Source organism: Leptodactylus fuscus, chromosome 6, assembly GCF_031893055.1.
Source record: "Leptodactylus fuscus isolate aLepFus1 chromosome 6, aLepFus1.hap2, whole genome shotgun sequence".
NCBI classification, from domain to species: Eukaryota; Metazoa; Chordata; class Amphibia; order Anura; family Leptodactylidae; genus Leptodactylus; species Leptodactylus fuscus.
The window spans coordinates 45,274,427-45,300,977 of NC_134270.1; the positions used below are offsets into that span (position 1 = coordinate 45,274,427).

At 44.4% G+C, this 26,551-nt stretch overlaps 1 protein-coding gene across 2 annotated transcripts; it reads left to right on the forward strand.

Annotated features, from left to right (window-relative positions):
- Nucleotides 1-254: 254 nt before the first annotated feature.
- SLC45A1 (solute carrier family 45 member 1) lies at nt 255-20,842 on the forward strand. Of its 2 annotated transcripts, XM_075279834.1 has the most exons (10): nt 255-372; nt 2,379-2,513; nt 2,606-3,019; nt 6,587-6,679; nt 9,121-9,345; nt 14,477-15,210; nt 17,443-17,596; nt 18,454-18,630; nt 19,568-19,773; nt 20,455-20,842. In XM_075279834.1, exons 3-10 carry the CDS (start codon nt 2,626-2,628, stop codon nt 20,719-20,721), a joined length of 2,250 nt encoding a protein of 749 aa, XP_075135935.1. In that variant the 5' UTR covers nt 255-372; nt 2,379-2,513; nt 2,606-2,625; the 3' UTR covers nt 20,722-20,842. The 2 variants fall into 2 exon arrangements, with proteins under 2 accessions (XP_075135935.1, XP_075135936.1); XM_075279835.1 differs by lacking the exon at nt 2,379-2,513 and having other exon boundaries at nt 256-372.
- The last annotated feature ends 5,709 nt before the right edge of the window (nt 20,843-26,551 follow it).

The following is a 26,551-nucleotide window of genomic DNA, read 5'->3' on the forward strand; positions in this document are numbered from 1 at the left end:
ATGTCAGCATTGTAATGACTGCAGTATTTCCTCACTTGCCTGCTCACAATGCAGTTTGCATGCTCTTCCCATTCACCTGCACTACACCAGCATGCTGCCAGCTCAGTGCCCCCCTGCCCATGATGCCCCCTCTATAATGTGTGCAGTGCTGTGGTCTGCTATCAGAACAATAGAAGCCCCCAGGAGCCAGGCATCAGACAGGAGAGGAGCAGGCTAGTGATGTCAGAACACACACACCTCCCCCACCTCCACAGCCAGAAGGAAGAATCCTTGGGTGTAGGGAGGGAGGATGCTGCAGACTCAGCCTGGGTAGCCCTGTCCATTATCCATGCTGCAATCCAGCCTCTGAGAAGAATGTCCTTAATATTCCAGGTAACCATACATGTGAATCCCAGAGATCTCTGCAAACCGTTTGGTTACATATTGCATTATGCAGCGGTTTATTAGTAATATATGTGTTATTCAGTATATGCCTTATGTGGTTATTTAGATAGTAAATTTCCTTATTCTCCATCACCATGATAACCTTATAGGTCTCTGCATGGATATGTATCTGGCTAATAGTATATATAGATAGACAGTGACACATGTGATTTATGGAGTAGGACAGGCTTGCTTGTCAGTCCAGCTGGATGCTTCTACTCCAATCCATATATTGTTCATCACGTGCGTCTTATCTGCCAATATATGATGTATTTTGCATTTTTTGGAACCGATCCTGCATACAATTCATTACTCATGGCTTACGTTGCCATTGTTGATATAGCCGTCTTGCCTGCAGTGGTTTTAAGTTAATATTGTATGTTCCCAAGCTCGGGGAAGTCTCCTGTGCCATTGTGTCTGATGCTTACTTATAGTCTTTGTTACTATATTTATATTGCTTTAATTGACTTTACATATTTAGACTTGGATAATAACATTGTATTACAAGATCTTACTGCAATTTCTTGTTACATTTATATCACTTGTATTATCATAATGACTGTTATATATGTTTGGAACATGCAGAGTATTGTATTTTGGGAAGGGGTGGCTATAACTTATACTAAAGCTTTATATGTGATTCATCCTCCACCGGTTCACGTATTCCGGTCAGTGACAAATGTTGCAAATGCTTCAGACAATTGGTATTGACATGAAGTATATGAATGATAACAGGCCGGTGAGGTTTCCTAATACTTATCCTGCACAGACCAGCAAGGCCTATGTTCCTGTAATACAGCTAAGAGCTTGGCTAACCCCTCCTGGCTCTGTGCTGACTCAGCTTGTGGCTAATTGTGATTCTATCATCATGTTGAGATCCCACATCAAGCACAATATCTTTTATTCAGCTTCCATTTGCAGTATCATCACTTAGCCTCCTGCCGATATGTTGCCACCAGGCAAAGGAAAATTATATTTCATTGTATTAGATATCAAATGCAGTAGGATGGATAACCCAGACATTGCCCAGTGGAATACAATTTATGGTGGATTTGGATGGGCAGCTGTTATTTCTTATGGCTTCGTGTTGGCATGACATGTGGGTGGGCATATATGAAGACTGGTGTTTCCTTCGCCAGCCTTAGTTCATTCCTCCACTGGTACAAGATGATACTGGACTCCGGCCTCTTAATAATTCTGCCACATTTTGTGAGGTCCCATGCAACGATAGTCATGTATTAGCGTAAGTTATAGTAAATCCCTGCCTTGGCCTGCCTTGATCTCTACCCACTTTTCAAAAAAGTGGCGAGACCCTGTGAAGTATTTTAGGCACCTTTTCCAAGAAAAGTACCAAAAAGGAGCCACTTTTGTGCCAGAAAACTGGAGCTTTTTTTTAGTAAATTCACCCTGTGCAGGCCAAGGATTTCAGGTCAGATTTCTTTACATGATAGTATAATGTCCCCCTTATACCCCCATAGTATAATGTCCTCGATCGACCTCATACAGTATAGTGGCCCCTTAAGACCCCTTTTTGGCTGCCCCCGCCACCTGTTTTCCAATGCTTTGCAGGGCCTTACGGGGTGAAATCTACACTTACTGCTCACTCCTGTTAACAATGCATTGTCGAAACTGAGTGGGTCCCCATGAGCAATGTTGGCCCCCAGCACCTGCCCAGGTTTGGTGGGTGCCAGCGCCGGCCTGGCTGAACATATAGCTTAATTCCTGTTGAGTTCCTCCTGAAAGGCTGAAGACAACGCATCTCACACATCCAACCAGAATTGTCTACCAAGAAGGGGCACAAACTCTAATACAGTGTTGTATACAGAGAGGTGTCTTTGGTGTGGATGTCAATTCACGTCATGTTTCAAGACGTTACAGCACTGAGTAACCCCATTACTATGACAGTTCCCTTGCCTTTGATGGAGAACTTTTTTGCATGCTTTTCTTTTTCCCAGGGAGAAAACACCGTAAAAGCCCTAAAAGCGTCCTACTAGTTGGATCTCTACAAAGAGAATCAGTGCCTTCAAGGAAGCCCTCTCTGTATAGTGATGATATATGTAATAAATAAAATTTATCAATCTAAGTATAAGGTATGATCTCCTTATATAGGGTCCGCAATAAGTTAAGGTCACCTCTTCCAAGACATTATGGTGTTTACCATAACCAAATTTCTCTTTTGCAGAAATAACAGATCAGTCCAAAATGTCTTCATCCATAACTTCGCCGCCAGCTGACCCCACGCTTCCAAACATGGTTACCCAAGAATTCTGGAGGTCGCAGGTGTGTGGCTACACTTCATCCGTAACGGGTCATATCAGCCACCGAGCCAACAATTTCAAAAGACATCCAAAGAGAAGAAAACTAGTCCGGCCTTCACCTCCTCCTCCCCCCAACACCCCATGTCCACTTGATTTGATTGATTTTGTGGACCTTCATCCTCGGAGATCTTTTATGGAACTCTTATTTAATGGGTGCATATTGTTCGGAATCGAGTTCTGTTATGCAATGGAAACAGCGTATGTCACACCGGTTCTCCTACAGATGGGTCTTCCAGATGAGTTCTATAGTATGGTGTGGTTTATCAGCCCCATCTTGGGTAATAATGGTTTTTATATGACATTTTGGTGGAATTCGGGGCATTTGCTTCATCATGAGGCCTGTACCAGTTCACATGAAATGCAGTACATTGATTTAATAAGAGAGAAGAGGATAAGTCTAGAATAGAGATGAGCGAGTACTGTTCGGATCAGCCGATCCGAACAGCACGCTCGCGTAGAAATGAATGGATGTAGCCGGCACGCGGGGGGTTAAGCGGCCGGCCGCCGTCAAAGCTGAAGTACCACGTGCTTCCATTCATTTCTATGGAGCGTGCTGTTCCGAAAACCTGATCCAAACAGTACTCGCTCATCTCTAGTCTAGAAGTTATCTTCCCCAATATATTGCAATAAATCCTTTGTAGCCACTGACAAAAGTATCTATCAGAAAGTAATGACTTATGTTATGGGCTGTTCATGTGCCAGTGGTTGCAAGGCACTCTATCGAAGATAAATGAAGTAGTTAGGGCTCGTTCACATCTGCGCCTGGTCTCCATTCTGCAGGTTTCCGTTTCCTGCACAAAACAGAGGCAGGAGACAGAAACCTGCAGGACTTTTTCTCACCCCTTCATTTGAATGGGTTTGAAAGCTGTCCGGCCGTGAGCGGTGGTGAGTGTTTTATGCTCTCCGCCGTGAAACTGTTTTTTTTAATCCGGACACAGAGTTGGACATGCAGTACTCTGTGTCCGGCTTAAAAAAAACGGTTTCGCGGCAGAGAGCTCAAAACACTCACCACCGCTCACGGCCGGACCCGGTCTGTGGTTTCCATCTTCTTGCATGCAGAAGACGGAAACCACAGAACGGAGACCCGAACACAGGTGTGAACCTAGCGTTACTAGGGCTCGAAACATTTTAGGGTCTGTTCACATTCATATTTCTGTGATAAAAATCCAAGTTGCACCTTTTGATTTCGGCAGCAGGTTCGCTATAGATGTGCTGCTGCTGTGCAGCAAATCTGCAGCAAAATGAACTCAGGATTTGCTCTATTAAATGTAATATTTTCGTCAGACCAATTCCATAGAGGATTTTTACGGAAAAATCAGTGCAGACATTTTCTTATGAAGGCAAACAGGGTTGCATAAAACCCATTCACATGCATTCAATGTAGCTTTTTAGTGAATTTTACTGGAATTCACACCAAATTCCATGTACTCTTATACAATTGTCAAGTATATTTTGTGTAGGACAAAAAAAATCTGAAGATGTATATAGATATATGTAGATAGATGTATATATTAGTGGCAGGAAAATTATTTTCGCACTCAGAATCTCATGTGTGCCCATTTATCTAGAATAAAAAAGATGCTGTATATACATAGTACCATCTGTACTCCAGGGCAAGTCCTTCTGACTCAGCACGTAGCGTATTCTATGACCCACAATGTGGTCAACTATGGAGCTGTAGGTATCGTGTTTGCCACTGTATGGTGCCTTCTCTAGAAGCAATGCTTGGAGTATTGCATATTTTCACTTATGATAGGATACAACAGGAAAAAGTCTTCCATGGGGGTATATAGAGTTACAGAATGGGCCTATAGACTGCTATGGCCTTTCCGTTACAGCCGTGTGCAGGTCAGAAGTTGACTTAATAGAGTGGTGGGCATTGTGCTACTATGTTTGTATTTCCAATAGGACATATGTCCCAGCCCACTTTATATTGTAACCACAGAGGCAGAAAAATGGTCAAAAGGCACAATTTTTGGCACAAAATGGGTATGCGCCATAAACTGCACATTTTCAAGGCAGGCTAAAGAAGGCGCTACAATGGGTGCATCTTGTTTTCATGGGAACATTTCTCATAGAACTCAAAAGACTCTATACACCTATCAGTGGCGTAACTAGGAATGGCGGGGCCCCGTGGCGAACTTTTGACATGGCCCCCCCCCCCATCCCAACTGACGCCGAAGACCTCGACCAACCCCCTCCTCCGCACTCTATTATGTCCCTTACTTCCCCCTGCACACAGTATTAACCCCAATAGTGTCCCCTGCACACACAGTATTAACCCCAATAGTGTCCCCTGCACACACAGTATTAACCCCAATAGTGTCCCCTGCACACAGTATTAACCCCAATAGTGTCCCCTGTACACAGTATTATGTTCCTCTGTGGACACCCATAAATAATTATTATACTCTGGGGTCTTTTCAGACCCCAGAGTATAATAATCGGAGACCCGGGAAATAAAAACATAAAAAAAAAAAAACCACTGTTGCTTCTTACCTGTTCCCCGGCTCCTGTGCTGTCCTCCTGTGCTGTGCTGTCCTCCTCTCGCGTCCTTCGTTAATGACGTCGGACGTCACATGACCCGGGAAGCATGCCGGGTTCATGTGACGTCAGAGACGTCAGACAGCAGTAGGGCAGAGGCCTGGCAGGATCGCGGAGAGGTAAGTAACAGTTTTTTATGTTCCCTTACCTCTCCGGTCCGCCGATCATTATACTCGGGGGTCTGCAAAGACCCCCGAGTATAATGATAGCCCTTGTGGGGCCCGCGGTGTCACTTGCCGATCCCGGCCCAGCCAGGATCGGCAAGTGAATAGGGCCCGTAACTGCCTATTGAAAAAAAAACCGCAGCGGTAGCGGCTGTCACCGGGCCCCCTAATGGCCCGGGCCCTGTGGCAGCTGCTACTGCTGCTACCACGGTAGTTACGCCACTGACACCTATGACATAGACTAGGTACCTGCATTTACCAAGTCCTGACATAGCATGTCATTGGGCGCTCAGGATGGAGGAATATGTAAGAGGAACGATCGTTGACGTGTTCACTTGTCCCCATATATTCCCATTATATAAGCAGCACATTCATCAATAGGATCATCTGACAAATGAGAATTTGCGTATTTTTTGGCTATGGGGAATATATATACATGGGAATGTCATTGGGCGAAAGAGACTTTTTGCATTTGTTTTTTCTCAATCATTATCCTGTGTAATATTGCCTTATCCCGAGCTAGCATGTATTGCATGCAAAGCCACAGGTAATGGATCCTCCCGTCAGATCAGCTCAATAGAGTCGAGACTCCCCACTGATAAGGCCCATTCATCTGGACCTAATGAGTGGAAAGCTGCGGCGGACTGCCAATGCCGATGGAATTCCGCTTCATTTTCGATTGTGTGAACGGTCCTTTAAAAGCTATGCACCATGTAAACAACAAAAGTATAGCAAGACAATGGTTAAACATATTAATCACCATAAAAATTGTACCTGACTGTAATACATTTCCCTCAATAAAGAAAAAATTCACAAAAAATAGCCACAATTCTAAGGCTGGATTCTGGACACTGAGGCTGGGTTCACACTACTGTTGTTAATGTCCGTTGCTGTCTTCTGTCATAGAATGACAGCAACGGACATTAAACTGTTGCAGAGAATGGACACAGACTGATTCTGTCGGCTGTTAAAAAACCGTCCTTTACACGTCTGATATTTACTGTCATGTGAATATAAGGTATTGGTATAATACAGCATATTGGCCCCACAATCTTGGTTTGCAGTAGATAAAATATCAGACCTATATTTACTTAGAAAGTTTATAATATGTAAAATGTTTGTTTTTTTTCTTTTAAGGATTTCTACTCCAGCCTTTACTGGGGGCATGGAGTGACACCTGCACCTCCAGATTTGGCAGGAGGCGGCCATTCATACTTGTCCTTGCAATAGGTAGGTGGTCAGATCACAACTAACAATGTATAGTTTTCTATCTCTCTATCATCTATCTATCTATCTATCTATCTATCTATCTATCTATCTATGTCCTATCTATCTATCTATCTATCTATCTATCTATCTATCTATCTCCTATCTATCTATCTATCTATCTATCTATCTATCTATCTATCTATCTCCTATCTATCTATCTATCTATCTATCTATCTATCTATCTATCTATCATCTATCTATCTTTCTATCTATCTATCTATCTATCTATCTATCTTTCTATCTATCTATCTATGTCAACTCAAACCTTTCTTAGGCTGAGGCCCCACGGTGCTGAAACGCAGCTTATTTTGTTGCAGATTTTGTTGTGTTTTTTTTAGCCAAACCTAGGAGCGACTACTTAAGGAATTAGAAATATATAGGAAGCTCTTATACCTCTACCTTCTGCTCAAACCACTCCTGACTTTGGCTCAAAAACCCGCAACAAGAAAAAACCCTGCGATTCTGCAATGTGGGGCCTCGGCCTCAAGCACAGAACATTTGAGAAAGATTGAAGTTGAACCGAAACGCTGCATCACTGGACACCAATTTTGGAGTGCTACCATCTTACTAACTGGCTGTACTGTAAGAGATGAACATGAAATAAACCCTTATCAGAATCTTACCTCAAGTTTTTATGAAACATATTTATAAGATTTTATGGTGATCCAGAAATTTTTACAATGGCTACTGAACCTGCAAGGAATTAGGAGAATTTTCCCTGCACTTTAAAGGGATCTGATCATTGGATACCCTTTTTTTCTCAATATAACATCGGAATAGCCTTAAGAAAGGCTATTCGTCTCCTACCTTTAGATGTCTTCTCTGACTCACCGTTCGGTACAAAACCAGGTTTTCTTCAGTATGCAAATGAGTTCTCTCACAGCACTGGGGGTGGGCCCCAGTGCTCAAACAGCACTGGAGGCGTCCTCAATGCTGCAAGAGAACTCTCCAGCGACACCTCCATCTTCTTCAGGAACGGCCTCTTCACGTGTCTTCCTCCGTCCTGGGTTTTCAATTTTCTAGGCTTCGGGCAGAGCCAACTGCGCATGCCCGGGCCACAAGAAAATGGCCGCTTACACTGTATTATAGTCTATGGGATCCGTGTGCTTTCACTGGCACACCACTTGCAGTTGCTTTCAGTATTCCATTCGGGGGGTCCTCATGCGGACTCCCCCAGACGGAATACGAACACAGATGTGGACGAGGCCTTAGGGAGCCAATAAGCACTGGCATAAGGTGTGCCTTAAACTATAGGTACAGCCTGACCAGCAATGACACTTAGTTTAGTCCATTATCCGAATGTCTGATCCTCAAGGAGTCTCTGGTGTGTCGGGAAATCAAGAGGATTAAAGCAGACAAGGCCGGCAGACCCGATGGGATAAGCGCAAGAGTTCTTAAAATGTGCAGTGACCAGCTGTGTGGTATTATTACGCACATGTACAATATGAGTCTAAAGCTGGGAGTGGTACCTCAACTGTGGAAAACATCTTGCGTGGTACCAGTGGAGATCCAGGGGACATGCATTGAGATAGTCAGGACCTATAAGTATCTGGGTGTGCTCCTCAATAATAAACTAGACTGGGCTGATCATCTGGAGGCGCTGCACAGAAAGGGCCACAGCAGACTCTACCTGCTCAGGAGGCTGAGGGCCTTCGGAGTCCAGGGGACACTTCTTAGGGCCTTTTTCAACTCGGTGGTTGCTTCAGCTATCTTTTTCGGTGTAGCCTGTTGGGGGAGCAGTATATCAACCAGGGACAGAAATAGACTTGACTGGCTGATCAGGAGGGCCAGCTCTGTCCTGGGGAGCCCCTTGGACCCAGTACAGGTGGTGGGTGACAGAAGGATACTGTCTGTGGTGACCTCCATGCGGGAGAACAAATCCCACCCCATGTATGAGACCTTGATGGGACTTGGCAGCACTGTAAGTGACCGTCTGCTTCACCCCAAGTGTGAGAAGGAGCTATCGCAAGTCCTTCCTTCCAACCGCGATCAGGCTGTATAATCTACATCAAACCAAGCGAAGATCACTCCGCACAGAAAACTAAATGACTATGAATGTCCTCCTTCTTTCTTCTCTGTTCCCTAGCTGCTATGGACTCCTAGTATATCTTTCTCAGCATATGTGTATATTACTGTGTATTATCATGTATCTGTATTACTATGCAGCTGTAACATACTGAAATTTCCCCACTGTGGGACTATTAAAGGATTATCTTATCTTATCTCTTATAGAATCTGAAGCTGTATATCCATATAGGCTATATCCCAACTTTCCTAGAAATTCATAATAGAATCAAATGATCTGAATCTTTACTGATGTTGTGTTATTTAATCTGTCAGTATAGATCTGGTTCTGTCTCCGGTTTGGCAGATTACATCATGATGCTTCCTTATGTTTACAGGCGCCTTATTTGGTCTAACACTTTTGCTCAATGGAAGAGACATAGGATTGTCTGTAGCCGATACAAGCAACGATCATAAATGGGGCCTCATTCTAACAATCTGTGGAGTCGTCCTCATGGATTTCAGTGCGGATTCTGCAGATAACCCAAGCCATGCCTATATGATGGATGTGTGCAGCCCGGAGGATCAAGACCGGGGACTGAACATTCATGCTCTGCTAGGAGGTAATTATTAACCGTATAATGCTTGAAGATGCCCTGGTAGTTCTCTTGTATGTCAAAAGGGATTGTCAAGATTAGATATTTTATGTATCTTTTTAGGGAATCATGATTTAAAGGGTTTCTTTAACTTATGACTATCCTTAGCATATTTCGGCAATTGACAACCTTGGGGCTCAGACACCCTGGACCTTACATATCAACTGTTTGATCTGCAGCATTTCACAGGCCTTGTTATGTTATGTTCCTCAGTCATATGGCCTAGTGAGCGGGCAGAGCTGCGATACCAGGCACAACTGCTATACAGTTGTACAGTGCTGTCCCTGGTAAGTACTAAAGAGGCCGCGGCACTCTCCCGAACGTGGAAGCCTCTTCTGAAAGCTCATTGACTGAAGGCCTGATCTTTATTTGATGACCTAACTAAGGATAGGGTATGAGTTATAGAGCCTGGAAAATCCCTTTAAAGAGGACCTTTCACCACTTTTGGGCACAGGCAGTGTTATATACTGCCAGAAAGCCGACAGTGCGCTGAGTTCAGCACACTGTCGGCTTTCCCGATCTGTGCCCGGTGTAAAGCGCTATCGGTCCCGGTACCGTAGTGCTCTATGGTCAGAAGGGCGTTTCTGACCATTAGCCAGAGACGTCCTTCTGCCTCGCGGCGCCTATCGCGCTGTGCTGTGGAGCGGGGAGGAACGCCCCTTCCCTCTGCTCGCAGTACTCGTCCATAGACGAGCATTATCAGGGAGGGAGGGGGCGTTCCTCCCGGCTCCACAGCACAGCGCGATTGGCGCCGCGAGGCAGAAGGACGTCTCTGGCTTTCTGGCAGTATATAACACTGCCTGTGCCAAAAAGTGGTGAAAGGTCCTCTTTAAGTATAAGTTCACACAGGGTTTTTTGGTCAGGAACCTGAGGCGGAGGCTGGACCAAAATATGGGTAGCTGCACTCTGCTCCGGATTAGGCCCAAATGAATGAGCCTAGTCTGGAGGGAGAGTCTTCAGGCGGATGTCGCGAGGTGAATCCGCCTGAAAGAATGAACATCTCCCTTCTTTTTCCGGCTCCCGGAAAAAAGAACTGACTGTCTTGCATTAATTTCAATGGGAGCTGTCTTTTTGGTCAGGATTTTGAGGTGGATACGGCCTCAAAATCCTGACCAAAGAACCCCGTGTGAACTGACCCTAACAGAGGGGGTTCCATACTCATTCCTAATACCTTGGTCAGGGTGGAACGCAGTTACATAGAGCGCCACCTGTTTTGGAGGACCTGTCCTATCCTGCATTACAAATGTCAAAAACTGACCTACATTCTGTGCACCACATTTATTATGTGATATAGACCTTGTTTGCCTTGTCTGATAGGGGACAAAGATAATAGGTGAATAGGAGTGGTTTGCCACATGGATAGGGCTTAAAGGGGTTGTATAAGACTTCTTATTGATGACTGGTCCTTGGGATTGGCCATCAGTTTGAGATACCCAGCACTCAGCTGATATCTGCACACAGCGCAGAGCCTTAAGCAGAGGTGTATATGACTATGGGCCAAGCTACAGTCTTACTTACTTGGAAGAACTGATGAAAAATAAAATGTAACATTTATTAATAAATCTCCCTAAAAATATGCAACATGCATAGTATAAAACATAACAGTGCCAAAGGTATAAAGCAAAAGGTAAATCACTGCAGGGTAAAGTACCCCAATATTAGGAGAGTGCACCAATCACCACTATGACCTATATAAATCAATACAAGATATAATGGTTTGATCTTACCCGATCAGTAGTCACTCAGGTAGTCAGAATGGTTCAAACATAAAGCAGCCAACTAGACAGTCCCTATGGTGTCCCTAGGATGCTGTCTCTGCGTGCACCAAGTTGACTCCCGCCCTTACCCTCACAAAAAAAACCCTTTCAGTCTCTACGCGTTTCAGGATGCGTTAGCACCTATCATGAGGGGACCTAATTCCTAGCAAGCAAAAAATGGGTGTCTATAATCAAAAACACCCATGTACGGCCCAAACACAGTGGTGGAAGGGTCCAAGGGGTTCCATCTAAAAAAAAAAAGTAGAAAAAACAAACTCCTCCAAAAGATAGCATCCCTTCAGCTAGGCTAAGGTAAATAGCACCTGCAGCCTTGCAGTGTGGTCACTATACAGTATAGGGAGCCACCTATGCAGATATCAGCTGATCATGGGGGTGCAGAGTTTTGGAAGCCCATCAGTCTCATACTGATGACGTATCCTAAGAATAGGCCATTTGTAAGCAGTCCCGGGCGAACCCTTTGAGACGCATCAATGTTAAATGCTAAATTCTGGTGTAACGTAAGCCAACTTATAGGTGGTATAAAGTGAGACTTTATAGTCAAAAGATGCATCAGCTCCATCATCCAGTGTCGGTCACTGTGATAAATCTGGTACATTTAACTACTAGTCTGTTTATGCTGCCTCAAAATGAGCCGGTATTAGTAAATCCGACCTATAGCATGGGCACTGTGTGATGAATAATTCCCCTATGGCGGCGCTGATGGGAAGTGGAACACTTTAAGCCAAGTTTCCCCGCCAGGGTCCCAGCTGGCTGACACTTATCAGTGAGAATGATGAATATGGAGAATATATGAGAAATGGCTGGCACTGCCAAATATATGTCAGCATGCCCAATATACCCATGCATTAAACATAAGCAAAAAAAGAGGGTAGAGTGTATAAGGCACATGTCATGGGGGGAATAACAATTAGTCTTGGAAAAATGTCAGCCAAAAGTATGAGCTTGCAGCAGGACAGATCTGGATGTGGAGGGCTGATGGCAGGGGCTGCTGCGGTGACAGTCTGTTGTGTAATGATGATGCCAGGGGCAGAGATGCAGCTTGCTTACTGATGATAATCATTAAATATGTATTCTCCTTGCAATTGAAATTCTATTTTTATCACTCCTCCCACAATATCTGCAGCACAGTATTAACCCACTCTCATTTTTGTGTGAGGCCTATAGCTCTATACATCCAGCCCCCTGTCACATGACGAAAATGACAGAATTACAGTAAAGACTGACACATAAACAGATGTCACAATTTAATTCTAGTGATGAGCAAGTAGTATTCGATGGAATACCTTGCCGGCATAGGAATGCGTGTAATCGGCCGAACACCAAGGGGTTAAACTCATCGAATATTTGAAGCGTTTAACCGCTTGGTGTTTGGCCGATTACACGCATACCTATGCCGGTGAGGTATTCCATCAAATACTACTCGCTCATCACTATTTAATACCTGTATCTACCACTGTGAAGCAATACGATGCCTTTGAATTATAAGGAGAGAATAAAAAAACAAGACACTGACAAATATAAACCGACTATAGTGAAGATCCAAATCAATAACATGAAGCGGACAATTAACACCTTATTGATGTTCATGGGTAAACTGAACTGCTTCATAATGAAAGCCTAGAGACGCCCGAGTAAGTGGTCATGTTACGGCTACTACAACCGTACATCTGTAATTAAAGGGGTTTCCCATCAACATAACCTTATTGAGACTAAGGCCCCACGTAGTAAGACACAGCAAAAAAACGTTGTGGGGAAAAAAAAGTATCAATGTCATTTTCATAGAGTTCTCCTCTGCGGAATTTCGCCCCCTAATTATACCCGCCATATAAACGCCAACAATTACGCAGGTATAATTGAAATGCTTTTCAGAACGTGGAGCTTCAGCCTCAAATTTTTAAACAACTAAAAGTTAAACATTTTTGCAAAAAACAAATTAGCAATTTAGCATTTTTTTCTAATCATTTTAGTGGTGACAGTCTTTTGTCTTGATCGGTTGTCAATGGATAGGACCAGGAATGCAGGAATGTTCTATGGTCTGGCACTTGTGCAAACCCAGCCATGATTTCCTTATTCAATACACAAGTTTAGTGCAGGCAGGATAAGATAACCTGGACCCAGTAAAGAAATCATGGCTGGGTTGCAGAGCATAGATAGTCTCTGCATTCATGGTCGTCTCCATTGGCAATTGATGAAGACAAAAGTAAATGAATAAAAATGTGCCAAATTTTTAATTATTTATATTTGCAAAAATCTTAAACTTTTCATTTATAATGGGAAACCCCTTTAAGAATTTTTAGAATGTTGACCTACAAATTTAATAACGATAGTTCCCGTAGGGCCAGTTCACACATGCTGATGTGTTCCGTCCGGAAGGAGTCCGCTTGAGGACCCTCCTGGACGGAAAACAAGCGCAAGTGCAAGCGCTTTGTAGTTCAAATGCATGGGCCCCATAGACTATAATGGTGTCCGTGGGCTTGCCGCGCACTGCCGATTTGTGTGGGCCAGGGGTCCTCAAACTGCGGCCCGCCAAGCACTTCTGTCTGGCCCCGCCGACAACGCCAGCAGGCGGGCATTTATAATGAAGCTCCTGGGGAGCTCTGGCCAGGCCATGGAGCGCACTTCACTTTACCTATTGGAGGGCACCGCTCCCGATATCTGTGCGACCTGCTCTGCCTCCGGCCCACTGTTTAAAAAGTTTGAGGACCCCTGGTGTGGGCAGTGCGTGGCAAGCCCACGGATGCCATTATAATCTATGGGGCCCGTGCGCATGAACTGCGGAGTGCTTGCAGTTGCGCTTGTGTTCCGTCCGTAGGGGTCCTCATGCGGACCCTTATAGACGGAACACATCCGCATGTGTGAACCGGGCATTAGCCATAATAGTACTACCATGGGGCCTCTAATCTATTAGCCACCAATTACACATTAAAGGGAATATTATTGGTTGGATTCTTTACAAATCTAATACAAAAAATCACAGCAAGCTCCATCAGACTACATTTACTAAACAGTATAAAGAGGAATTACTTGCGGAGAAAAATATCCTTACGCACACAGACCAATGGAGACCAATGGAGCTCAATGGCTAAGTACAAAAGCCATATGCCTTTATACTACAGAGCTATATAAGCTCCATACAGAGGGCTCTGTCCTTTAGGTTGCAAGTATAATTCTACAAAAAAATGTATTAAAATTTTGGCAAATCAAATGTGATGGGTTTCTTAGTCAAGACTATAAAAAATGGTTGAGGAAGTAGACCATCACTTCAGAAACGGGGCAAAAGAATTAGCATTTCTATTGACTGGTTAATTATTTTTTTGTAGGCCTTGGTGGTGGTTTTGGTTATGTGGTTGGCGGCATTAACTGGAACAAGACAAAATTTGGGAAAGCAATGGGAGGACAATTACGAGTCATCTATACCTTTACATCCATCACTCTGGCCATCACGACCGTCTTGACCTTGATCAGTATTCCTGAAAGACCTCTTCAGTCCTTCAACAAAAAGAAGAAAGTGATGAAAAGTCCCAGTCTCCCCCTGCCCCCATCTCCCCCTGTGTTTTTTGAAGAACAAGAAAATCAAACTGTGCCCTCACAAAACTCCAACCATTTATATGCCAGTTTCACCAGTCCCATCTCACCCCTTAGTCCTCTCACACCAAAGTATGGCAGTCTCATCAGCCGAGACAATTCCTTAACAGGGATCAACGAGTTTGCTTCTTCTTTTGGCACTACCAACATTGACAGTGTTCTTATCGATTGCTTCACTGGGGGACATGAGGGCTTTTCCTCTACCTCTGGAAGTTTGCCAAGACAAGCTAGTAGTCTTCCCCGAGTACCTGAAAGTCTTTACTGTGGCGGAAACAGAAGCCTGGATTCTGCTGAGAACTTGACAAGTCCTGGCACAGACAGAAGTAGTCTGAGGGTCGGGTCCCTTGATGCACCAAAACCTAGGTCATCTGGAATCTTGAAAAGGCCACAGTCATTGGCTATCCCAGACATAGTAACAGGGACATGTCCAGAGAGCAGCCGGAGGCGGAATGTAACCTTCAGTCAACAGGTAAAATTGACAAGATCATTACTATGTTAGTCAATTAAAGGGCATGTACAGGATTAGAAAAATATGGCTGCTTTCTTCCAAAAGCGGTTTCACCCCTGTCTACAAATTGTATATTGTGTTATAATCCAACCCCTTTCATCTTAATTTCTATATCAGACATAACTCAATGACAAGTTTGGTTTTGATTCATGAAGAAAGCGTCCATGCCTTTCTAATCCAGTGGAACCATTTTATTTGTGTGTTTTTAATGTATCTTGCTTTTATGTCATTGACAGATATATGTAACCTTGTAAATAACAATACATAGGCCAACACGTAGGAAAACATTTACAATGGCTAAAATAGTGACAGAATTGGGGTGGAATAGACATGGAACTTTTTTCCTCATTTTCAACATTTATTTTGACAACTTTTTCAAAAAATTCCATTTCATTATTGTGTCTAAAACCTGGCCAAGCATTAAGCTGGACTTTTTTGTTACTTTACATTTTCAAACTAAGAAACATGTCCCAAATACATATATAAACTAGTGAGAATGGTAAAAGGCATTGTCCAAGAGTTGATATTGATGGCCTACCAATAGCCAGTCTGAGGACAAAATCTTCTCTTAAGTCGAGACTACACTTTGTGGAAAGCTTGCAGATTTTTCTGTGGTTTTGGGAAGTATTAAGGAAACACGTACACTTCTCCCTTTTGCATAAATTGCCGCAACAAATACCATACCATACACACAACCATGTTTTATCAGGTGTCCATATGGTCAGCCGTGAGCCCACATACCAAACTTAGGGCAGGCCCTTTTCATTCATTGAAACGGATGGGTCTGTGGAAATCTTGGACACCATTCGGATGCCATCTGTGTCTGTCCATTCCTTTATCTTTTGGATCCATGGTGGGTCTCACAGTTGACTGTAGAATACTTTAGTATACAGAGGAGTTCATGGTTGACACAATGACTGCAAGGAGCCAGGTCCTGTGGCTGCAAAACAAGCTTACATCTTCACCCTTTCACCACCATTCTTGAGAGTTGGTATGAGATGTTTGGCTTTCTATAGACATGGTGCTGTGCATTATGGCCAGAAATCTCCACTGTGGTCTTGTTTGTACAAAGGACATTCTTCAAGAAACCATGTGGTTTTGTCAGATATACCTTTGTAAACTCAAGCCAGGCTGCCATGCAGTGGCGTAACAAGTGTCTGGTGGGCACACATGCAAACTGCCCACCCGTCATGTTACCACTGGGGCCTAAACACAAGCCTCAGTCACATAATGGAAGATGCCGGAGTGGACGCTGAGCCCAGGAGAGGTGAGTATAACTATTCATTATTTTAAGTCACCTCCCCTGGGCTAGTATGTATTGAAAAGGAGCCCGGTGACATGCTGCGGCCCCTTTTCATTTACAATATTTATAGTGATCGGAGAACCAAACTTTCCCCGACTGCTGTCATAGTGGTACCGGGCCCCGGCCATCTTCGCCTGTCCGTGGGCCCTGTACCTCGCCGGGCCCGGTCGCCGTCGCACTCCCTGCTACCACGATTGTTACACCCCTGCTGCCATGTTCTTTTAAGGGAACAGAAGCTTTCTCCTGGCAACCTTTCCAAACAATTCATACTTGTTCAGTCATTGCATCTCTGTATAATATCTCTGTTAAAGCTCTGCAGAATATGGTGGCGCCATAAAAGTCAGCAAATGAGTAAATAATTGTACACATAGGGCAGTAGGCTTTAAGTATTAACTATAGGGCAATTGATGAAGTGGGACCCTACAACTATCTCAGACTGAGCAGGATAGTGCTGCAGTTTGGGTGCTGTCCCAATTCCATCTACGTTCTCCAGAGGTAGATAAAATTGAAGACTATGATGGAGCACAGAACCATCTGTGGCATGATGTGTTCCGAGTGCTACAGCCAGAGTCTTTCCTTTTCTCATGACTATACATTGCTCAGTACACCCGTACACCATACATATAGTAGCACCAGTTATGTATGATATAACCTGATTCTTGCTTTGTCTATGGTAATTTCCTTGTAGGCCATTTTGCAGCCTATGTAAATTTCCTGAGGGTTATTTTGTTCTTGCCCCCATGGAAGGTTCCATTTCCACACATTTCTGTTGAATTTCTCTTGACTTTAAGGTCCTGTCCATGCTCTTGTGCATGACTTAATGTTACATGGTTTGATTTCTAGGTGTTTCTCACTGTATTGTATGCTGATGTGGAGTTCTTATGGTGCAGGTGGCTAACATATTGCTGAATGGAGTAAAGTATGAAAGTGAACTTAATGGATCAAGTGAGATTTCCCATCGACCGCTTTCAATGAAACTCCTGTGTTCGTCCATCTGCCACATGCCTAAGGCTCTCCGTAACCTGTGCATCAATCACTTCTTAGGTAAATTCTGTGACCCTGGAAGCCTACAAGACTCATTTACAGGGGTGTATGATATTATAAAAATAAAGCATAGTTGTATAATAGAAAAGCTTTTCATGTTAATAATACAAAGAAATGGAAGCAGGAAGCAGACAGCTCTGTTCTGTGTGTGGTGGCCAAACCAGGGTACTGCAGCTTAGTTCTCATTCACTTGAGCTGCAGTAACCTAGTTTGGCCACTACACGGAGAACAGAGCTGTCTGCTTCCTGCTTCATTCTCTATGTATCAGCTACTGAGAACAGCGGTTTGGTAAGGGTCTCTGGTGTCAGACTCCTATTGATCTGATATTGATTATCTATCATAAGGATATCCTTAGCTATGAAGCTGCATGCCGGTTCTCAGTGATGTGTCATAAAATGCGATACAACTGCTATGCTTATGCAAGACTTAAGTACTGCATTACCAGTAACTGGCCTGAGGATGGCAGAAGTCAATGGAGGGGAATCAAAAATAGGCCTTTCTATCCTTAGTAGTTTCAAAATGGTAGAAAATGAAGACTTGGTATGGCACTTGTTCTCTTCTGTGTATACAATTGATAGTTTTTCAGGAAATCTTTAGAATTTACTATAATTTCGACATGATATCTGGAGCAAAAATTACAGCAAAACCAGTGAATTAGGGTAGGGCTGATGAGGTGGTTTCACATCTTAGCACTATATATGGATATATGTGGACAGCAGTCCGATGGATCAAGGGTAAATACACATATTAAACATTGAAGGGTTGTACAATATAATACCAACTTCTTATAAGGATATTTTTCTAAAGAAGTCAGCACAGCAGGAGTAACTCTGTCATATGTGATCTTCGCTTTGCAGGGTGGTTATCTTTTGAAGGTATGCTACTATTTTACACTGACTTCATGGGAGAAGTGATTTTTCAAGGTGATCCGAAGGCTCCTCACAATTCTGAAGAATATCATAAGTATAATGCAGGTGTTACAATGGGATGCTGGGGGATGTGCATTTACGCCTTCAGTGCTGCATTTTACTCAGGTATCTAAATCAACTAAACCAATCATGTTTTTATTCTGCACACCTTGTGGAGGATGGCAGTCATAGATAGATAGATAGATAGATAGATAGATAGATAGATAGATAGATAGATAGATAATGTATAGATAGATAGATAGATAGATAGATAGATAATGGATAGATAGATAGATAGATAATGGATAGATAGATAGATAGATAATTGATAGATAGATAGATAGATAGATAGATAGATAGATAATGTATAGATAGATAGATAATGTATAGATAGATAGATAGATAGATAGATAGATAGATAGATAGATAGATAGATAGATAGATAGATAATGTAGATAGGTAGATAGATAGATAGATAGATAGATAGATAGATAGATAGATAGATAGATAGATAGATAGATAGATAGATAATGTAGATAGATAGATAGATAGACAGACAGACAGACAGACAGACAGACAGACAGACAGATAGATAGATAGATAGATAGATAGATAGATAATTGATAGATGATAGACAGACAGACAGACAGACAGACAGACAGATAGATAGATAGATAGATAGATAGATAGATAGATAGATAGATAGATAATTGATAGATGATAGATAGATAATTGATAGATGATAGATAGATAGATAGATAGATAGATAGATAGATAGATAGATAGATAGATAGATAGATAGATAGATAATGTAGATAGATAGATAGATAGATAGATAGATAGATAGATAGGAGATAGATAGATAGATAGATAGATAGATAGATAGATAGATAGATGATAGATAGATAATAGATAGATAGATAGATAGATAGATAGATAGATAGATAGATAGATAATGTAGATAGATAGATAGATGATAGATAGATAATAGATAGATAGATAGATAGATCAGATACATAATTGCAAAGTTTAACAATTATTATTTCTGTGTTTTTCTACTCAGCTATATTGGAAAAACTGGAAGAATATTTTAGTATCCGCACCCTGTACTTTATAGCATATCTCACATTTGGATTGGGAACTGGTCTAGCGACATTGTCTAGCAACCTATACATAATCCTATCTCTATGTATAACACATGGCATCCTGTTCTCCACGCTCTGCATCCTACCATACTCTCTCCTGTGTGACTACTACCAGAATAAGAAGGTGAGTATTGTATTTTATTATATGTGCTTCACTTTATCCAGGAAAGTGGGGTGGGCTCATTCTTTGTAATGTCAGATTTAGTTACAATTGATATTAATGTTAATGATGATAAATGGCAATAACATTCTGAACTTAAAGTGGACCTCTCACCACCTCCACCAGTTCAGGTTCTTATCATCTGTGGATAGGTGCCGCTTCACTGATTTCAGCACAGTTGCAATTTTTTCTCACCATTCCTGAGTAACAAGTGCAGATAGTTTTGCTTTTATTTAAGGGGGTTGTACACCAAAACTAACAGCAATGATCACTCAAGAACAGTGGGGGCTACAAAAATATTCCAACTGTGCCGAAATTAGTGGAGAAAAAAGTTATAAACAATGTAAAGAGTTGGACTTGTTGGAGATGGTGACAGGTTCCCTACAGTCAGCATATTTTTAGGGGCTTCCGTCTAACAAAGGGGTATTAGAAAATAACACCTTTACAATTTTAACTTTAGAAGTTTGTCCGAACCCTAAATATACCTTGTTGATCCATTTGGTCTGATATTTTGTCTAGAAACCCATTTGGTTTGATATTTTGTCTAGAAACCCATATTGTCCTGTTTGTAGGATTACAATGGTGTATTGCTGCATCAGTAAAGTATAATATACCAGTTTTTGAACCTGCTATTTTTTCCTCTAGTTTGTAGGCTCAAGCTCTGATGGAACAAAGCGTGGTATGGGTGTCGATATCTCTCTGCTCAGCTGCCAGTACTTTCTAGCACAGATACTTGTTTCCATTGTGATGGGACCTCTGACGTCGATGGTTGGCAGTGCCAATGGTGTTATGTACTTTTCCAGCCTCATGGCATTTGTTGGCTGTTTTTACTCTTCCTTGTTTGTCATCTATGACATCCCACCAAGTGGAGACCTGGATGATGAAGAACAACCGCTGCTTATTAATATCTGAACAAAATTCAATGGACATTTTACTACTGTGACTTTGTATTCAATGGGATCCCTCACTGGGTACTGTCTATGGGTATCTGACCCATTGGCCTTCTGAACCTCCACAGAATAAGAACAACTGTACAAAATAAAGTATTAGCCATGTCACAACCAGTATCTGTATCTACCTTCTATGTAGTACACACAAGGGTGTGAGTGATCATGGGACGCAGGGCTACCTCAGCCATAGCCAGACATATACTGACTTCTACAAATGTATGGAGATGGCGACAACCAATTTGCCCACCCACATCCGACAAAGGGGTTGTTAGTCGTATTTCGCAGACTTTCTAAGAGGATCTGCCAGGCAACCCCCGCCATGTTTGTCTCTGTAAATGGCCGTATTTCCCATAAAATGTCTTCTTTCTTCTGCCCCCTCCTCAGAATGGTGACACCCAGTTGTCAATTTATTAATACATTTCCAAATGTAGTAACAGAGAGTTCTGTGAAAAGCATTCTTCGGAATTGTTATATTATGGGGTGTTCAAGTATTTACAATAGACGTGTCAAGAAATCTTTTTAACCCCTTTCCACATGTGGGTGCACATCCATTTTAGAGGTGCCTTGCTGCAAATGGACATACAGTAAGATCCAAAGAGCGGCGCAGGCATAGATTTGGGGTGCTGTGCAGGGCGCGGGTTGGTATGTCCTTGCTTCATCTCTATCTGCTTCCTTGAGACATAGATAGAGTTGAGCACAATGGTAAAGCAGAGAGACCAGGTGAGGTGGGGTATTAGTTTTGGGTGCCACAAGGAGGATCATTATGCAGTGTGTGGACTAAAAGGAGGGGGCAATATGTGTGGGGGTCCAAGCAGTTGTATTATAATACCTGGTGGCCAAAGACGAGGGTGCAATATACTGAGTGTGGGGCACAAGGGGATAGTTATACCGTGTGGGACATTATTCTGCATGGGAGCCATAAGGGGATCATTTTCTGTGGAATCCCACACAAGGGTATTATACGGTATGGAGGCACTAAGGCAAAATAAGTTATTACGCATGGATTTATCTCTGAATTATTGTGTATATATTCATCTCTGCTTCTGTTATCTGAAAGTTAGGAGGTATGGCAAAGAAGCCTTGTGCAGATAATCTCAGCTGCTATATACATTGGTAATACCTCCAATTCTGCTATTTAACCCCTTGTCAATAGCAACTGATATCCAATGGGTTTGTCAGAAGCAATGTCACCTCCATTGTCACCCTGCAGCATCTCATGATCGGCAGCAATACCAGTGGTTGGACCGCTACTGAACAGTCACTTGTCAGTCATCCTGTGCATAGGGGCAAACCCATTTAAAGATGGTCTTTTAGTAGTTGTGATCCCTCCAAACTCCGAGCAGAGTTATATAGGTGACATAATAGACATTCCGCTAAGCATGGACATGCTGCTTGGATGACTATCAAATAAAAGTTTTAATGCTGGACCATGTGCGGGGATCACCAGCGCCTGAACTGAGGGGCTTGTTGCATATGATGTATATGTAATAATAGTGATGTTTCATATTCTTGTAAAAGCCTTCACAATAGTGATAGAGGGTTTAGTGACCTGCTGCAACCTAATCGTTACATAAAACGTATTGTTGAGCTCCCACCCGCAGGTCTATAGATAGGTAAGGTTGCTGTGAATCAATAAAACACTGGTTAGAAAGCACACGGTAAATTATACTGGAGACAAAAGATATAAGCAACCAACCCACACACATAGCATACACTGCAGCTCGACAAATACAGGTAGGCTCTTTCACATGCCATTCTGATGACTAGGATCAGAACAACAGACATTAAATCTGGTAGAATGACGGATAACTTTCCTTTTGTATCAGTCTCCATTGCTAGCAATGTTAACATAAGGACTAGTTCACACTGTTTTTTGCAGGCAATCCACCTGCAAAAATGGCTCCCATTGACTTCAATGGGAGCCGCGCCCTTTTTTCCCCCGCTAGCTAGTAGCAGAATAAAGAAGTGAGATGACCTGTCTTGCGGCAGATTCCGTGGCTGATTCAGCCGCAGCGTCCGCGGTTCGAGACACACTCCTGTTTAGGCCCATTCATTTGGGCCTAATGAGGAGCAGGATGCCGCGATGGATGCTGGTGCTACGGGTTATGGAGGGGCCAAGGGTTGCGGGTTTGGCAACAAAGGGCAGAAGGTAAGTAGGGGGGACGGGGGCCAGATTGCACATGTGGAAAGAGGGGGGAGGGGGTACATGTAGGAGGTGACTGTAATGTCTACAGGGGGGGAGAGGCATGCCTTCCAACTTTTGAAGAACCGAAAGAGGGACAAAATGTTACGCACTGCAGCAAATTTAGCCCCGCCCACATTTGTGTTGACTCTGCCCATTCTCATTAATTTTTCATGTGCCCGCACACAGTATAATCCTCCTACAGTCACCCGTAAATTATATGTTCCCCCTCTATCTCTCCCCCAGTTTCATATACACCCTTTATCTGCCCCCAGTTTCATGTCCCCCCTCCATCTCTGCCCCCAGTTTCATGTCCCCTCATCTCTGTCCCCAGATTCATGTCCTCTCCATCTCCGCCCCGATTCATGTCTCCACATCTCTGCCGCCAGACTCATGTCCTCTCCATCTCTGCCCCTAGATTCATGTCCCCCCATCTCTGCCCCCAGATTCATGTCCCCCCCTCCATCTCTGCCCCAGATTCATGTCCCCACATCTCTGCCCCCAGATTCATGTCCCCCCATCTCTGCCCCCAGATTCATGTCCCCCCCCTCCATCTCTGCCCCAGATTCATGTCCCCACATCTCTGCCCCCAGATTCATGTCTCCACATCTCTGCCGCCAGACTCATGTCCTCTCCATCTCTGCCCCCAGATTCATGTCCCCCCATCTCTTCCCCCAGATTCATGTCCACTCTATCTCTGCCCCCAGATTCATGTCCCCCCATCTCTGCCCCCAGATTCATGTCCACTCTATCTCTGCCCCCAGATTCATGTCTCCACATCTCTGCCCCCAGATTCATGTCCCTCCATCTCTGCCCCCAGTGTCATGCCGTCCTCTCCTTCATCTGCCCCCAGTTTTATGTTCCACCTCAGTGTACACATTACACTTACCTTCTCCTCGTCCCCCCGCCACACTCTGCCTCTCTCTTTCACTGGCACACAGTTGTAGACGCGATGTGACCTCATCACATCGCGTCTACACAGCCAGTAGGTGGCGTGCAGCGGCGAAGCAAGGAGCTGAACTGTGACAGCTCCTTGCTTTAGCCGCGTATGTGTTCAACTCAGATCTGCGTCCTCTGGACGCAGATCTGAGTTGAAATCAAGACATACCTCCCTCCAACCGGGACCGCGGGACACGTCACCGAAATCGTGAATGTCCTGCGGGAATCGGGACGGTTAGGAGGTATGGAGGGGGACATGGGTGGAGGATAAGGGGAGAGCCCGGGGGCATGGGTGGGTGGAAAAGGGAGGGCCGGAGGTGCAGCAGCGGGGCCGTGGGGTCCCGGCCCACGATGCTGTGAGAGGGGCCCGCGCCAGCCGCAAGGAAAGGGCCAGCGGGGGCCACGGGCAGCGCTGCAGGTAGTTCGCGCAAGGGTGAGGGGACAGCGGACGAAGTCGCGGGATATAGCTAGTTATTTATAATGGTGCTTTTATAAGGAAGGAACTATAATATATAAATCGACTAATATAAGGGGAAATTGTTATATATAAGGGGGTTATTATAAGAGATGACATATATAAGGGGGCTATTATATGGGGGAACTATTATTTATAAGAATGACTGTTATAAGGGTGCTATTATGTATAAGGAAGGAATTATTATATATAAGGGGGCTATAATAAGAGAGGAACTATTATATATAAGATGGAGACTGTTTTATATAACGGAGCTATTATGTATAAGGGAGGAACAGGGGGCTATTAGAGGAAATTATTATATACTACCTGCTACCCGCGACTTCGTCTGCGGTGATTGTAGAAGTGTGTAAATCGAGTTGCGGGTGAAATTTTATGATCGGGTTTACACGGCGTTAACGTCGCGTACACGCGACTGTAAATGCGCACCGTAAATAGCGCGGCGCACAGCGTAAAAATCAGCACCAAATGAGCGTTACGCCGTGTGAATGGACCCTTACACGTGTATTTGTAGACGTTTATTTTCAGCAAATACATGGGTGTTTAGTGGGTGTGAAGGAGAGCAGGGGGTGCGCTGAATAATGCAATGCATTGCCTAATAGTGTGAGTGTATGAAGGCGTAATGTTTAGTTCAGTTAGTAGAGTGGGGGATTTCGGAGGCGGGGATAGGTAATGTGTGTGTTTCAAAGTATTGTTTTTTTATTTTTATTTTAATGCTAATGAGGTTTGCAGGCTGCATCCAGCAGCTTGCAAAACAATACCGTTGTACACCAGCAGGGGGTGTCCTGAACAATGCAATGCATTGCATTCGTAATGTATTGCTATGTATTGCATAATCGTGCCAGTGCTATTGCAGGCTACATAGCATAGCCTGCAGCAGCCTAGACACACTGAGCTGTGTGGGAGGCGTGGGAGAGCTAGCGGCTGCCATAGGAACCTTCGCGGCGGCAGCCTAGCCCAGTGTAGGCGGCGGAGATGAGCAGGAGGATGCCTCCGCGCAGCGAGGGACAGACGGGAGCCGCGGGACAGGTAAGAGAAGGCGGCAGAGGACGCAAAGTTGGCAGGAACTGGAGACATGACGGGGGTAGCGCAGTGTATGCGCAATTGTGTAAGGGAAGGGCTATGGCGGGTGTATGGCTACCGGCCACCTGGCAGATGGAAAGTGCTGGCATGCGCCGTAGTACAAGGGGGTATGGCGGCCGAGAGCAGAGGCAGTGTGAGCGGTGGTGTGCAAGGAAGCGTTGGCTATGGCGGCCGGTTGCCATAGGAACATCAGTGGCATGGGCCGTAGCAAGGGGGGTGAAGTGAGGTGCAAGTGACTGTGAGGTGTGTTTGGGGAGGAGAAGTGGAAGGATAGGGCACTGAGGTAGAGGCAGTGCAGCACCTCCCATGAGGCGACCTGAAGCGAGCGCTTCAGGCGGCACTGTGCCAGGGCCTCAGGGAGGGCGGCATTTTTGCCAACCTAAGCCAGTCCAGGACAAGCTGTCCTGGACTGGCTTATCACGGAGTGGTGGTTTGGGGAGGCCACTGGAGCAGCGCTGCTCCAGCAGCCTCCCCTCACGCTCAGGCAGAGAGCAGGCAGACTGCGGGCCTACTCTCTGCCAGCGAACGGGGCTAAGCCCCGCCCCTTCACTCGGCCACGCCCCGATCCGCCAGGCCATGCCCCCGATCCGCCCTGCCACGCCCCTCCGGCGGGGGGGGGGGGGGGCGGCTTTCTGCAGTTAGCCTCGGGCGGCGAAAGGAGCAGGCTCACCCCTGGGTAGAGGGGTAAGGTTAATATGGAGTGTAAGGTGTTGGCACAGCGGAGTAGAGAGGGCAGAGGTCCTGGCAGTGTTAGAGTGGTACGTGAACTTACCAGTGTCGGGCTGGTGGATGGATCGTGCAGAGGAAACAGCAGGGAGGTGATAGCGGCGTCGGGTACTGTTGCAGGCTGGAGGCAGGATTTCGTGTGCTGCGGCTTAAGGTGGAGGCACAAAATGGTGGTGTGCTAGTAACACGTTGTTTATGTGTGCAAAGTGCGCATGCTCCTGTGAAGCTAGTGGAGTAGTGTGGTGGGCGGTGCCGCGGATCCTCTCAGCGGTGGGGTCGGGAAACATGGCTGGTCCGGAGAGTGACAGAGGTAGGCTCCTGCAGTATGGTGAAGGTGAGGGTGAAAGTGGGAAAGTATATGTGAGTGTGTGGGGTTAGGGGCTAGGC